Genomic DNA, 17,436 nt, shown 5'->3' with positions numbered 1-17,436 from the left:
GGTAGACTGTGACCTCAGCAAGTGCATAAAAATCCCTAACAATTCTTTTTGGAGGACCATTAAAATCTAAATTATTTCAGATTTTTTATTAAGTAATTTGTTATCTTTGATTTAACAAATGATTATTGACCTTTGTAAACGCGAGTGGTGCTGTCTGCTAATTTTTATTTTAGTCAAAGAAAAATGTCCTTTACACCCTTTTCCTGACTCTATGGTACTTACAAGACATAGCGATAATACACTACCAAGTCTTTACGACGTTTCGTACGTTTGCAAAGAAAATGAAACGTTATAAGAGAGAGAATACAGTAGGACCTATTCGTGTGAACTTATGCTTTTACTGCTAAAGTTTTACCTTGACTTGATGTCCTGTTAATTCTCCAAGAAAGCGTTGACACTTTTGATTTAATATACTAGTCATGGAAGTTGTTAAGTTGAAGTCCTAATAAAAATATTTCTTTTAAACCTTCTTCTGAGTTCCGAATTATTTTTACGGGAAAACTAAGGTACGGCGACTGTTTATACAGTGTCAGAGTTTAGCATTAAAGTAGATAGGTTCTGCCACTGGTGTCCAATCTATAATATCTGATGTGTACACCACATGACTTCCATGTACGGAATATTAAATTATACGCATTTTTTCTTGCATTTCATTCAAACTTATTGCATTGAATTAAATCTGCTTAGTCGATAGCGCATAAACTACAACAGAATAAATGCACTCATTTATATCACTTGAAGAATTATCTAATCTTTTCCACATGCTCTATTCAAATAATATAATAAATCTAGAACGATGCATAAAAGAAATTAAGCAAACAAAACAAAAATGAAACTGTTTTTCACAGACGATTCAGTATTTCTCATTCAATTAATGCAGTTCTCACTTCGCAATAAGGCAAAAATACATAAAAACTCAAAATATCTATATTAAAAATTACGAAATAAATCTTAAACACTTATTTTTATAATTACTTTACTTACTTTCATAAAAAATTCCAGAAAGGATTAAGCATGATTTAATTCGCAACAATAAATGAAGGCGTTATCTTTGCTGTTGCGAAGCTTAGTCTCGCTAGATTGGCAACAAATCTACTATTCTGCTGTTTCAAATGTAAACAAACCTGTCCGCTATGTTATTTAAAAATTTGGCTCAACCGCACTTAAACAGCTTTTAAATTGTTAATAGTTGTACAAATATTGCTCGCAGATTTTCTAAAGGCATAAAAACCTTAATCGGAAGATAAGAATAACATAATTCAATCATTTTTAAAGCAAAAAATGCATAATTTACAAACATATAAGAGTATAGAAACTGAGATCACTGAGCCCAGTAACAGAGTGGATATACATATACTTTTGGAGCGGCCGATTGCAACCAAAATACGAGGTGCACATGTTATAGCAGTACTATATACAAAATTTCAACGTTCTGAGACTACTCGTTGTCGAGTTATTCGAGACAGATACGTACGTACAGACACCACGAAAAATTCTCTTCAGAATTTATTTTAAAGCAGTTTTATAACTTTTTTTTTGGAGGAAAAGAGTCTTTTATTCTGTCCTTACGTATAGATATCACTCAAAAACATCGTTAAATTGCATTCGAAAGCGGTCAAAGTGGATATTTTCGTTGAAATATGCTGCTTGAAACTTTTCGCTATTACAATACTTCCTTTTTACTTCGTACAAGGAAGTAATAATTTGAGTGATAGGTACTGAAATACTCGTTCACTTCTTTCCATCAGCTTGATCAAATTGTTTTCCGTCTTTTATATATTAGGGGTGGCATTTAATGTCACCTATTCGAAAGTAATATAAGGATTATTTTAATTTTATAATAGTTATTTTTTAATTTTGAAATCCTTTCCTTAAAATTCCTGTTTCCCATCTGCAACTCCCTGCCAGAATGAGTTTTCAGCATCGCGTTTTATGTAAATGAGATAGAACCATTATTTAATAGGAAGTTCAGTCACTTTGATAGAAGAGCTCAGAACTTCTCAGTAGAACGTGTTCTGCTTTAAGGACACGTCATTGCTTTAAGCCTATTCTACTACGGTGAGCCGTAGCCTTAAATGCTTGTTATTATTCACCGGTGAGATTTAATTACGGGCCGAATCGGTTAGTTATTTCTGTACAGCTTCGGCTAAATTTTAGTTAGTTAGAATTAGTTCAGTTCCTTATGTTCTATTTTAAGTTAAAGCCCAAGTGGAGGCTTTAACTTAAGATAGAACACAAGGAGAGCCCTATAAGCCCGAGAGGGGTCATCTGTCAAACGTTTCTTTGAGTGAATAAAATGATATTATAGTTTTAAGAAGACCAGCGAATAGCTGCTAGATTCTTCCCCAAGGTTCTAGTAGCCAAGGACAGGTAAATTATCTAGAACGTTATAGTAGGTTATATATTTGAGTGCTGTAAGAAACCCAACTGAACGTGGAGAGGTAACTCAGTGTCCTGGATTCACAAAACAGGCCTAACTTCTTCAGTGCATCGAGTTGGAGATGCGATGCACTCCATGGCAGTCAAGATATTTGTGCCATCTTTTAGGTGCTTTTACTATTACGCGATGTGAAGTGTCCTGCTAACATTTACAGTTTTCTAACGAATTACAATTTTAAAGGCTATTAATTTCCGGCAAGGTGTAAGTACAAACTCGAGGTTTCCATTATTTTCTTACCCCTGGTGGGGGCAATACGAGGGAAATTTATAAGAGCTACTGAATGTCATCAAATCGAGCAAGAAGCCGCCTGAGGAATGTGACACAGTTTTTAATGTGAGTTTTGAAAAGCTTTCACAGCCTACCTAACAAAATACCCTTAAAATAGAAATCATCAGAGGACATCTAAAATTACACACGACGTCTTACGTCACGTCATGTCAAGCGTTCATTAGAGATAGCAGCAATGTCTTGATCTTGATGGATGACACCCTTAAGACGTAGTACAGAGGGTGTTCGCACATTTTTTAGACAATTTTGGTAAGCGGTAATATAAAATACTTTGCTGCAAAAGAAGTAATTGTAATTGCACTATGTTTTTAAAAGTCAAAATTATCGTCTGTGGCTTCAAAGTTTTGTATTTATTCAAAATGGCGAATTTAACAAAGCAGTGGTTCGAAGGCACCATTTACGCTCTTTCCGAAGAGAAATATGCATACTCCGTTATCCAAAAACGATGTGAGAGTCATGGTTTTGTGATATCTAAAGCGTTGATAGGTAATGTCATCAACAAGAAAGGAAAAAAAAACGTCAAATTGGAGCCTTAAGTGGGACAAAAAATTCCAAACAAATATCCAAGGAAAAAACGGACATCTTCGACTATTGCAAAGGTACGTTGTTTAAGAAAATCCCCCTAGTCAAAGGACAGTTGCAAAATCATTAAAATGCTCGGTGTCCACTGTAAAAAAAAATCTGATGTGTACACCACATGACTTCCTAGTACGGAATATTAAATTATACGCATTTTTACTTGCATTTCATTTAACTTATTAGATTGAATTAAACCTACTTCGCCGACAGCGTATAAGCCACAATAGAATAAATGCATTCTTTTAAAATTCACTTTGTTTACCATAGCGACACTTTGGCGCTAGGTTTACTTAAGAGTATTATATTTCGTTCATATTATAAACTCAGAATGCACAAAATTTATATCATTTAAAGAATTATCTAATCGTTGCCACATGTTCCATTCAAATACTATAACAAAGCTAGAACGATGTATAAAAGAAATTAAGCAAACAAAACGAAAAAGAAACAGTTTTTCACAGACGATTGAGTATTTCTCATTCCATTAATTCAGTTTTCACTTCGCGACAAGGCAAAAATACATAAAAACTCAAAATATCTCTATTAAAAATTACGAAGTAAATCTTAAATACTTATTTTCTCGAAACAATTCCAGAAAGGATTAAGCATGATTTAATTCGCAATAATTAATGAAGGCGTTATTTTTGTGTTGCGAAGCTTAGTCTCTCTAGATTGGCAACAAATCTACAATTCTGCTGTTTCAAATGTAAACAAATATGTCCGCCATGTTATTTAAAACTTAACCGCACTTAAACAGCTTTTAAATTGTTGATAATTGTACAAATATCGCTTCCAGAATTAAGAAAGGCATAAAAACTTTAACCGGAAAATAAAAACAACATAATTCAATCATTTTTAAAGCAAAAAATGTACAATTTACAAACATATAAGAGTAAAGAAACTGAGATTACTGAGCCGGGTAACAGAGTAAACAAGAAACTTCAATTTCAATACTAACAAATTAATAAATTGGAACTCCAACATATCCAAAAAAGTAATTAACAATACTATAATTAATCAAATACAACGAATTAAAACTATATGCACAGATACAATAGATTTACAACGCGAAATTTTGATCCTTATCAAAATTCTCAAAAATAATCTAATTCCCTTTCAATTTATCAACCATTGCCTTAAAAGAGCAGGCGTTAAATACTCACTCTAAATCATTTAACTGATAGGGATATGATAATTTATTCCTAAACCTGAGAAGGCGGTATAAGTTGGATGACTGTCAGTTGAAAGATTTGTATATAGTGTAATTACTCAATTGTATATATTGTAAAAAGCTAATTGTCTTCAGACATATACTGTTACTATACTGTTACTAAAAAAATGGGCCTATTTCCTGCCTTTAGACTGTCTACTAGCTCTTGGATAGCGAAAATGCCTTTTTCCTTTCTTAAATTCTTAATCATTGCAACACGACAATTAGCCAGAAATTAATTAATTTCCATTCACTAGTATTTTTAAAAAAATCTTAACAGACGGTCTCTCTCAGATAAGAACTCCACAAAATACATCCCTCAAGAATTCCAAGTCCAACCCACTACCATAAATTTCTTCACCCAAGTCTTGCCGACTGATATAATTCAAAGCTCCTACTGCCGCTAAGAATTTTCGGACACCCTACACTTCTGAGTCAGACACGAAGAGAACACACTGCCAACTCCCCCACTAGAAAGAATGTAAGTTACTTAATACCTTTCTGGCCTTTATATCTTCATGTACATTCACTGATCTTATTTATATTATTTTCTATTTTATTTTTATATTATTTTTATATTATTTTTATGTTCTCTTTGATTTGTTTTTGCAAAGTTTGCATTATTTATCTTTTTTATAATCTTCTATGTTTATTTCAACTTTACTTTGATTTCGATTTCATAATGACAATTTCCAATGTTTAATTTCTACAAATAATATAGTACTCAAATACATAAAGATGATAGTGTCGGGGACGATTACTCGAGTTTTACAAGATTTCTCTACAGTAATTGATTTTTACTCCAAATTGAATTGACTAAAATGCTTCATGAGAATCAGTTCTTTGAGTAACAACTATTCGCGGAAATATTTGGCCTGACTAGAATTGCCGGTTTGGCTTTAATTTATAACTCGAGTAAAGACGAAACACTTTCATATTTACGTATTTCTATCAATTATTGATCATTGAACGGGAGTTGGTTTGTTCCCCTTGAAAAGTCAACTAATTTCCGATCAATGACAATAATTACATGTTTTAATTTTTACTTTTACAATTGTAATATTATTCTTCGTGATGATTTAACTCCAGTCCCCGTTAAAACATTATTAACATTTTGCTTTCAAATTACTTCAAAACATCTTTCAAAATATAACTTACCAGTATGGATGCACACTTTTAAAATAATTCTACTTTAATTAAACTTAGGAGATAATATAATCAATTAATCAATACGGTTTAGGAAATAAATTATTTATAAATATATTTATGTACGTTTGGGGCGGCCGATTGAAACCAAAATACAAAGTGCACATCTACATGTTATAGTAGTCTTATATACAAAATTTCAACGTTCTGAGGCTACTCGTTTTTGAGTTATGCGAGATACGTACGTACATACGTTCGTACAGACGCCACGAAAAATTCTCTTCAGAATTCATTTTAAAGCAGTTTTTTAGTTGTTTTTTTTTTTTTTTTTTTTGGAGGAAAAGAGTCTTTTATTCTGTCCTTACGTACAGATATCACGCTAAAACATGGTTAAATTGCATTCGAAAGCGGTCAAAGTGGATATTTTCGTTGAAATATGCTGCCTGAAGCTTTTCGCGATTACAATACTTCCTTTTTACTTCGTACAAGGAAGTAAAAATGATAAACGTTGATTTAAATCTTAAGAAAGCGAAAAAACGCAATGTGCATCGTCTTCTTCTAAAGCATATCGCTCAACGCAGGACACGCTGCAGAATTCTATATGAGAAACACTTATCCAAAGAAAAATGGAAAACAATTGTCACAATAGATTAAGCATGGATGTATTTAAATGATTGTAACAAAAAAAAAAAAAAAAAAAAAAAAAAAAAAGAGCCATTTATTATCATAAAAGGGGAGAAAAAAAATTTAAGTACATGGTTCAAAGAATCGAAAGAAAGTTTTTCTAAGGGATTCATGATTGTTGCTGGTTTTTCTTATAATGGCAAGTTAAAAATAAAGAGAGTGCAAAAACAAAATGTCAAGATTAACTCCAAATACTATCAGGAACATATTTTATCTCCAATTTCTCTGAATGAAATACCATCGCTTTACCCACAGTGCCATCAATCTGTGAGACTCCATCAGGACAAAGCTAGCAGTCACACATTAAAATCCACTGTAAATTTCCTAAAAGAAATGGAACAAAAAACTGGTATCAAGGCCGTACCCTTCACTGATATCCCTACTAAATCTCTCGATGTGTCACCTATGGATTTTTGTGCTTTCGGACTTTTAAAAACTGCATTATCCAAACGTTGTCCCAAAACTCTAACAGGACTCTGGAAAGCTGTTCAGGAGGAATGGGATAGAATATCTCTTCTGCCACTTGAAAAGGTATTATTATCCTGGAAATTGCGGTGTCAAAAGAATAATGGATGTCAAATAGAACAGTTAAAACAGAAGAATTTTATGTAATTTAGTTTTGTGAATACAATATACGTCGTCTAAAAAATGCGTGAACAGCCTCTGTATTGAAGAAATGAGATTTTTTTTTTAACTGAAGCTGTCTTGCAGACCATTAATAAACTGGATTTATTGATGCATAATATAAATGTATCAACCTACTTTGAAAATGCTAAATGCCGCACTCTGTAATTTACCCTTTTAAAACATCCTTCGTGTTATAATGAAGTCTGCTATATAAGTTGTGAGTAAAGTAGTCACACAATAAAATTCTTAAAGAAATGCCCTTAATCTAGGACTTCTTTGTCAACTGTGTTACTTACCATTTTCAGATTCATGGAAATAATTACTGATGTTTGAAACATTTTTCCTTGTACGAAGTAAAGGAGGAGTTGCAATCGCGAAAAATTTCGGGTGTCGTATTTCAACGAAAATATCCATTTTGACCGCTATCGAATGCAACTTAACGATGTTTTTGCGTGACCTATGTATGTAAAGACAGAATAAAGGACTCTTTTCCCCAATACGGATTGCAAAATGAATTTAAAATGTATTCAGAAGAGATTTTTCTTGACTTCTGTACGTACGTAAGTATGTATCTCACATAATTCAAAAACGAGTAGCTTTAGAACGTTTAAATTTTATACATAGGACTGATATAACGTGTAGTTATGCACCTCCTTTTTTGGTTGCAATTGGCAGGACTAAAAGTATATATGTGTATATACCCACTGCATTACTCAACTCGGTGAGCTCAGTTTTTATTATTCTTATATATTGATAAGTTGTGTACATTTTCTGATTTAAAAATGATTGAATTATATAGTTCTTATGTTCCGGTTAAGGTTTTTATGTCTTTAGTTAATCTGCATGCAATAGTTGTATAATTATCAACAATTTAAAAGTTTTTGAAGTGTGGCTAAGATTAACGGAGCAGTCATATTTGTTTACATTTGAAACTTCGCATATTAGTGTATTAAGTCAGTTTCTGCACCCTAAGTCCCTTTTCCTATATGCCGAGTGGAACCAAAAGTAAATTTTCAGTCTTGTGCACCGAAAAATATATCTTCTTGCCCGCCGGCCGAATTGCTTGTTTTTGCGTAGAAACTCTAATTTTAATTGTAAAAACATTTTTAATTGTTTGAACTGTATTTGGCGATTTATTTTTTTTTTTCTGTATTTTCCAATTTTTAATGAAGATGTTTTGAGTCTTTATGCATTTTTGCCTTGCCGCAAAGTGAGAACTGAATTAATTGAATGAGAAATATATCTCTAACGATATTCGAGAACATAAGTTTAAATAAAATGCAGCAAAAATGCTTAAAATTTAATAAATCGTACAAGGAAGTCATGTTGGTGTTCGCATCAGATTTTTCTAAAAATCTTTGCGACTATCATTTAGTTTCTTATTGTAATAAATTTGATTCACGTTTACTTGTTGTCCTTAAATGAGTTTCAAATGTGTGATGAGCTTTCAGTCTGACATTTTCTTTTTTTAATTTCATGTTACTGATTTATTCCAGAGATACTTATGTCACTAATGACAGAATTTCTGGAATTTGGAAAAACAGATGGCGGTAGATTTGACTTTCTTATAAATACTTACGCAGATGTTTAAGAACACTTGAATGGAAGAAGTACCTATGTGAATTGAAATAACAGGTTAGAGTAATATACTTTTTCTCTGTGATGCCTTTTTATTTAAATTACATGAATATTTCTTTAAAAGATACTCAGAGCATTCTCTGGCAATAAAATGGATGTATTATAACGGATAACTGTAGTAAAAGAGAAATAACTTTAAATCTTACAGATTTTAATTCATTCTTTTATATTTTCAAATTTTATTTTAATCTCGTAAATTTCCTCCTGCAATTTGTAGCTGCTGAAAGTTATCTTTGTGATGTTTATGTTGCAACGTTATATTGTAAGAAATTGATTACTAATAGTTATACTCGAGTAGCATACCTATACATATACCTGTATGGGGGATAAAATATGTAGAATTAATATCAACCAAGGTGGCAGACAAACATCGAGGTACAGAATTGAAACAATAAAGACAAATCTTGGATAAAAAACTTGAAAAAATGATACAGAAAACTACAAAAAAAAAAAAAAAAAAAAAAACCTCTTCAGAGTCTACGTTACGCTCAAAGGGACTTTTTTTTAACTTTTTCTGTGCTACCTTTATTTATTAAATATGATGTTCTTCGCACTTAAAAAAATAAAATTCAGTTCAACAGCAATATCGCGAAATAATTTTAAAATGAGCCTATCTTTAGAATTTCCGATACACAGTCTCTCGCGCTGGAGATAAAAAATGTTTTTTTTTTCTGTACAATGTTGCCATTTGTCGCTTTGAAATACTTGAGTTTGTTAATCAAAAATTCGTTAAAGTGTTACAAAATCTGAAATCGATAGTAAAACAAATTTCAAATTTCAAATTAGGGCTTCCAGAGGCTCCTATTCCGTGGAAGATTACGTTATTTAAAATTTAATGGCTCTAGGTATCTTTGTTTCATCACAATGCGAGAAACATACATGCATTTATCCGGATACTTCATTATTTATTTTCTTTAACATGGGGCGATGATATTTGATGGCAACAATTTGAAAAGTGAGCCGACATCTGTAGTGAGTCAACGCAAAAGGCCAAAACGTAACCCCTTCTGGGCTAACGCCCTTTGGGCTAACAATAGTCATTAAAGAAATATTAAATAATAGTTGATAAATTCTTGCTACGAAAGAAAAATCAGCAGAGCAGCGTTTATGAATTATATTTGGATAAGTTGAAAACGAAAATAACCAAATGAAATCCTCTTTTAAGTTTAAAGCAAAAACAAATGCGAAATTTAAAGAGCCTTAAGCATGTGGTTCATAAGAAGTGAAATGCATTTAATCAGGCACGGATGCTGTTCTCCAAGCATTCAACTTCCAAATTATTACCGACCATGGTTACAAGTATTTCCCTTAAGCATGTGGTTCATAAGAAGTGAAATGCATTTAATCAGGCACGGATGCTGTTCTCCAAGCACTCAACTTCCAAATTATTACCGACCATGGTTACAAGTATTTCCCTCGTGTCTTCAAATTATCAAATTATCAATTTCAATCGAACAGGATATGTGAATCTGTATCTTGACTACAGATTTTATTTTCTTTTTTCCGATTCAGAATGGTTTCATTTCAGTTTAGCTTTACTTTAATTATTTAATATTAAGTTTTGAGTCCCAAAATTGAAATTATTTTTTACTTAAGCGTGATGTATATATCCGCTTCATTAAAGTTTATCATCTGGCAGGATTAATTTTGAAATGGCATAATTTAGATCAATTTATTTTAAGCAATTACTAATTTTAGGACCGAAAACCAAAACAACCAAGCTAGAAAGGAACATTAAGAAGCGACTGAAAATTATTTTATCTACCCATATTTAACATAAACATAAACACACACACATTCATATATATGTATATATACATATATATATACAATTTTTAAAAAATGAGGGAAAAATTTTTACAATCATGGGAATTTTTTAAAATGTAGTATAAAACAAAAGTAAGATACTATTAAATTTTAGAATGAAGTATAAAGTAAACTGAATTAATAAAATTAAACCTTAAAATTTTTTTTAACATTTTAAAAATAAATTTAAAATATAAAATGGCATATTAATTATTTATGTTTTAATGTTTCAAATCGACTTGTCAGGTAGGTAATAATTTAAAACATTAAAAACCGAACAATTAAAGATTATTGAAAATACGTTTCGTTCCTCTGTCTATTTGAGCATAACAAATGAAAATTATAAAAATAAAAATAAAACTATGAATACAACTCAAAATCACATACAAAAATATTTACACCTTTACTCAAAAAGATCAAGAGGTTACCCCCAATGCGATTTCAGTTATCGAAAGCTTAAAACAAAATTATAAAAGTATATAATATTATAAAAAATTTTAAAACAATTTAAAACAACAAATTTAAAAATGAGAATTATAAATAAAAATCCCGTCATTATGCATTAAAAATACTGTTACGAATTTGTACGTATGTAAATAATTTTAGCGAAATTTAGATATTAGCGAAAATTATAATAGTTTTTGCATAATGTAACATGAAATGCTTGAAAAAACGAAGCGCTGCCGAATAAATAAGGTTACAGAGGCGAGCCTATCTAACATTGAGCTAAATGGCTATTTCGCTCACGGGCAAAGGGACGAGAATTCGCGCCAAGTTGGCGATGGTTTTGGCGACTAATTTTTATCAACAAATTTGGCGAGAAATTGTCAAAATTCAGCGAGTTCAAAATTGGCGAGTCCAAATGTGGCGACCATTTGGCGACATTTTAATTTGGTCACTGTATAACTGTAAATAAATAACAATGCAACATGTAACATAATAACATGTAATTGCTTCCGATATGCAACTGTAACCGTATCCAGCCTTTCTATATAACTTTAACCATATATGCCTTCTAGTAATTTTGAAAAATAGAAGTTATCGGAGATTTCCCTGCGAACCGGGGCGTATATAAGTCCAGATAGAGCATCAGTTTTCAGTTTTTCATTTCAGAGCAGACTTTGGAGTACTGAGAAATCACCATGCGAGTTTCGCATTTTCTGTGAGTTTTGCGTTATACGTAACGTTCACAGTAGCTTCACGTGGTAACTTCCAATTTTGCTCTGTTATACTGAGAAAAGCTGCACTAGTACATTCTGGGGAAAGTTATGGAATTATAAAGTGTTTTTTTCGGGGAGGGGGATAAATTCTACTAAGATATCACCGGTTCTATTTTCAGTCCATTACAAACCCGTATGTACGCAACAAAACAAATGGCAATTTAACGGTAAGACTCAAACTTACAAATTTTTTACGTAACAAAGTTTGCCATTTTGGCTAAAAGCACTTTAAAAATATTATTTTAGTAGGGCAAGCATTGGGAAAATTTCCCCAAAAAATTAAAATTATAAAAAATATATATACACATATACTTTGGTTTCTAGCTTTTGAGACCTTCGGTGCAATTTTGATCTTTCGGGGTCCTGGAAAAAAAATATATAATTTATTTCATAAACAATAGTGATTAATTGATTAAATTATCTCCTAAGTTTAATTAAAGTAAGAATTATTTTAAAAGAGTGAATCCATACTAGTAAGTTATATTTTGAAAGATGTTTTGAAATAACTTGAAAGTAAAATGTTAATAATGTTTTAACGGGGACTGGAATTAAATCATCATGAAGAACAAAATTTCAATTGTAAAAGGAAAAATTAAATTAAAAGCATGTAATCATTGTCATTGATCGGAAATTAGTTGACTTTTCAAGGTCCGAACAAACCAACTCCCGTTCAATGAACAATAATTAACAAATAAATACGTAAATACGAAGGTGTTTCGTCTTTACTCGAGTAATATATATATATATATATATATAAATCTGAAAGGTTTCAGATTTTAAATTCCGTCCAAAGGAGCGTTTTGTTTTTTAACATTTTGTGTGTTACCTTTTTTTTTATTAGATATCATGGTCTTCATGCTTAAACTATAAAATTCAGTTCAAGAGCAATATCACAAAATAATTTTAAATTGAGCATATCCTTTAGAATTTCCGATACACAGTCTCACGCGCTGCAGATAAAATGTTTTTTTTTTTTTTTTTTCTGTACAACGTTGCCATTGTTCGCTCTGAAATCCTTCAGTTTGTTAATCAGAAATTCGTTAAAGTTTTACAAAATATGAAATCGGTAGTAAAATAAATTCCAAATTTCCAATTTGGGCTTCCAGATGCCCATATTCGTTAGAGGATTACGTCATTCAAAATTGGATGGCTCTAGGTGCCGTTGTATTATCACAATGCGAGAAACAAACATACATTTATGTTCTTCATTATTTAATTTCTTTAAATATAATACACGGAAATAATATTTGGTGGTAACAGTTTGAAAAGTGATACAGCCTTTTAAAGATTTCAACGCAAAATTCCAAAACGAAAACAATAGTTCCTCAGCGGCAAAGCCCCTTTGGACTAAAAATTTGTTTCGGTTTCAGACGTAACACATCATACACTGTTAAAAGACCGAGGCTAATCTCACTAGAAATCAGCTCATTTTTTGAATGAATAGTTTGTGTTTATCATTTAAAAAAAAAGGTATTGTGAATAACAATGATCTTATTTTTTATTTTCCTAGTTTGCCCTTATTGAGTTCTCTGTTTAATATCACCTGGAAAACGATCAACCTGGTATTGCTGCACATGGAAGAAAAGACGTTGTTAATGGCAATGCTGATTGCCTGCATTGTTGTAATTACAGCTGAGAGTAAGTATACAAAAAAATTACCTCTTGATTGAAATCAAAAATGATCTTACAATTAAACTTTTTTAAAATTTAAAAACATCTGAAACGTCCAAAGCGGCGTTTTATTTAACATTTTGTGTGTTACCTTTATTTATTAAATATCATGTTTTTCGCACTTAAACCATAAAATTCAGTTCAACAGCAATATCGCAAAACAATTTTAAAGTGAGCATATCTTTAGAATTTTCGATACACAGTATCACGTGCTGGAGATAAAAATGTTTTTTCTGTACAACGTTGCCATTGCTCGCTTTGAAATCCTTGAATTTGTTAATCAAACATTCGTTGAAATTTTACAAAATAAGAAATCGATAATAAAACAAACTCCTAATTTCAAATTTGGGCTTCCAGATGCCTATATTCGCAGGAGGATTACGTTATTCAAAATTGGATGGCTGTAGGTACCGTTGTTTTATCACAATGCGAGAAACATACATACATTTATGCAGATTCTTCATTATTTAATTTCGTTAAATATAATACAGGGCTATAATATTCGGTGGCAACAATTTGAAGAGTGAAACAACGCTTGTAGTGAATCAACGCAAAAGGCCAAAAAGAAATTGATAGTCCTTCTGAGCAAATTGCCCCTTTGGACTAAAAAACAATGTGCTGCCTGCCAACTGATAGCACAGTTTGCCTGCCAACTGTCTGTACATCGATCAGATCAAGGAGTTGGCGCTCTGTGACTGTACTTTAATATTTCAGGATGTTACTGATCGAGTTCCTATATCACTTGCATCCTGTAAAGTGATCTTCAATGAGCATTTTGACTTGCAAAAGCGTCTTGTAGTTCCCAAAATCTGTTGAAACTTTTTAAAAACTATTAGAGTATGCATTGCGTTCTTTTAGTAATTTGAAGTATAACTTATATTGCTTAATATTATGAAGCTTGATTATATTGCTTACTATTATGAACACTTGTACGAATATCTGTTTCCAGAGTTCTGATATATTTCTCCCGATAAGAATAAATTTTACGCGCGCAAAAATATTAAGAGCTAACAGAAAAATACTCCCGAAACGTCTGAATTCTAAAAGACGCTATTAACGACCATTGTCTGAAGAATAAACTGGAGAGCTTTCAAAATTAGCAGCGCTCTTATTTTGCTTGACTTTATCTTTCGAAGAAACTGTTGTATTGTCTCGGAGTACACCGCACTGGCCTTGTACTAGAATTGACAACAAAATGCAGAATTGCAGAGAATATTGTTAACAAAAATATAACCAGTTAAAACAATCACAGATAAGAAGCTTGTGTTTTAATGTGTGGTATGAAAAACGCTGAACAAAATGCAAGCAATTTCTTTTAATTGCACGAAATTTAGAATTTGGAATTTTTTAAGGAATGTTATTGGGGTCATTTCAGATGTATTCAGATACAATTATGCAAAAATTTCATTATTTTTATTTCGTAAAGTTAAAATTACGAAGATTGTTCAAACATAAACAAGAACTTTCATGGATCATTCTTGTAATGAATTCAACATAATTCTAACTTATTAGGTAAATATTTACCTTTTGAACTTATCAACAGTAATGCTAGTTTCTCTTTCCATTGACCTTGTTAGAATCTACATATCGTAGCAGAAGATTCACAGCAGTATTGCGTAATCATCATTAAATTTTTTCTAAGGAGGGTGTCTTTTCGTCTCAGATTTTTCTGAAATTGGAAAATCAGTCTAGAAGTGAGTGCTTTCCTCAGCGTAGAGTCTATATTAATAAAAGACTTTTAGAGAACGCTGAGCGAATGTTGATTCGTTTTTGTGATTATTGCAAAGCCTCGAAGGCTATCTGCCTAAAGGGAGGGATGCCTTCGTGGAGGACATTTTAAGGAAAATGGCTCGTATACACGTTACACATGGAGAAAACCACGAAAGCCTGTTCATGGGATTCGAACCTAGGAATCGAACTACCAGTGTTCAGCGACTTTACCACTCGACCGCTGGTGGGTAGGTGAAGGTAGAAAATGAATATATACTCGTCGGACGAGAATTTCAGTGAAAACAAGTTGAATGCCTTTGATGCTTTTTTTAAGTCGATGGGAGGGCGAATAATCATGAGGGAATTCTTTAACGATCTTAAAATAAGCAGTGCTACGATGGAAATATTAGATAAGCATTTCTATGAAGATAACTTCCCAGGAGACAATTTTTTCCCTTAGGCCAATGCTTACTGCTACTTTGGCGATGAAATCGCTGCAGGAACTCAGGATAGACGTCCTACCTCACTCTCCACATAATCCAGATTTAGCACTATTGGAGTTCCATCTCTTCGGTTCAATTTGAGAAGCTTTAAGAAAGAAGAAATTCAAATCTAATGAACAGATTATTAGTGCCGTGCAAGAATGGGTCTTCATGTAGTTAAAGGACTTTTTTTATCTTCTGGAATTATTTCTTGGGCGTTGGAACAAGTGTTCTGCAGTGGCAGATGACTACACGGAAAAACAGTATTTAAGTCGTTTCATTGCATCAATAAGTAAAACTTAGCTTATAAATTCATATTTATATACGAACGCCCCTAATAATCATATTTAATAAATTTAAATATGTATATTGCTTTGACAAAATGTTTCTTTTATTTTCAGAGTACTGTCCTGAAATCAAGAATACTCAGTGTGAGCTGTATTATAGAATAAACGACTGTTGTTTACAAAGTGACTGCCGCTCATATGCAGTCTGTTGCAAAGGTCGTTGTGGGAACGTATGCCAGACGGCGAAAGATGCACCAACAAATGGAGTGGCTGTTAAGGACGGAGAAGATTGCAAGCTTGGTAATGTGTATCCGAAAACAGGTTTTGAATGGTTATTTGGGGAAAAATCAAGATAACATGCCTAGAAAAAAGCTTCATTCCGAAAAGCAGTCTTATCAGTTCTATATGTTTCTATAACTGATACTGCCTTTTACATTCTAATATGGCTGTACTTTTTATCTATGAATCTTTTCCAGTGGTTGTAATAAACACATACAGAATAAAAATTAATGCATATAAATTATTTTTCTCAAAATCCTTTTTAGAGTGGGTTTTACGATGTGCAGGTTCCCAAGAAATGCTTCCACTGCTGAACAACACTCAATTGGTGTAAAACGCTTTTACAAAATTAATAACTCTTATGCAACTGTAATACACCTTAATTTTACTCACTCTGCAGTTTACCCATCATTAGTCATTGTTCCAGGGTTAATTAAATAATGAATCAAAAAATTCTAATAAACTGGTTCTGCCGTAAATGGGAAACAAGTATGATGGCCATGCAGTTGGCAAAGCAAAGAAAATATGCTAGACTTTAGACATTACACAAAATTGCAAGAATTTTAAGTGTGTAGCAATAGGACTTGGATGCAAAGTTTACAGCTTCTTGGCTTGGAGCAGAGTCAGTTTTTATTGTAACAGATATCAAGATACGTAACTGATGGTCGCTGTGACGGTCACTAATTCGGCCTGAAAATCTACGTTATGGAGATCCGTATATCATATGCAAGTGAGTTTGGAACCTCTCAGTGTACATAAATCAGGACAAGATGCCGATTCTGGTTGAGCCTTCACATTAGCATAATGCCGTGAAAGTTCCGTCGGGAAAAGAAAGAAAAGATGGTGCTGTATGTCCTCTCTCAAACGTCTCCATGCACCTAAAAGAAATGTTCTTCAATAAATTATTTGCTCGTAAAAAAGATGACAACCAATGGCCTCCAAGGATTCCAGATCTTTCTTCGGTTGATATTTTTTATGGGGTATCTTAAAACTCGTGTATACAAAAATAAACAGATGATAATAATCCTAAGGAAATAAAATATTTGTGATGAGATAGTCAAATTTCCTCACGCTATGTGTAAAGCTAGTTTTTCGAAACGTATGTGCTCGGTTACAAGACTGTCAGAATTCAAAAGGGTGGGCAATTTTAATTTTAAAAGGTAAATTATCGGCTATGTTTATTCTGCTAAATATAAGCTCGATAAAATAGCTTTACCGTGTTTAGTCGTATTTGACGTCCCAGTCTTATTTCATTTTCAAATCACAGGAATTTATGATGGACCTTGTGTATACAAATACATATTCCTTTTTTATACACTTTCCTTTTTATTATAATATACCCTTTCCTTTTTTATTATTTTTTGTTCCC

At 32.2% G+C, this 17,436-nt stretch overlaps 1 protein-coding gene across 1 annotated transcript in view; it reads left to right on the top strand.

Annotated features, from left to right (window-relative positions):
* LOC118197362 (U20-lycotoxin-Ls1c-like) overlaps positions 1-16,308 on the top strand; it is a 28,576-nt gene extending 12,268 nt beyond the window's left edge. Inside the window, exons 2-3 of the mRNA XM_085807682.1 lie at positions 13,149-13,276; positions 15,903-16,308. Of these exons, the coding sequence (XP_085663808.1) occupies positions 13,213-13,276; positions 15,903-16,144 (306 nt within the window). The 5' untranslated portion in view covers positions 13,149-13,212 and the 3' untranslated portion in view covers positions 16,145-16,308. The remainder of the gene's footprint in view (positions 1-13,148; positions 13,277-15,902) is intronic.
* The last annotated feature ends 1,128 nt before the right edge of the window (positions 16,309-17,436 follow it).

Source organism: Stegodyphus dumicola, chromosome 1 (assembly GCF_044657685.1).
Source record: "Stegodyphus dumicola isolate Sdum_Otavi_A_Nest chromosome 1, ASM4465768v1".
Classification (NCBI taxonomy): Eukaryota; Metazoa; Arthropoda; class Arachnida; order Araneae; family Eresidae; genus Stegodyphus; species Stegodyphus dumicola.
This window is presented reverse-complemented; position numbering and strand designations above follow the sequence as displayed.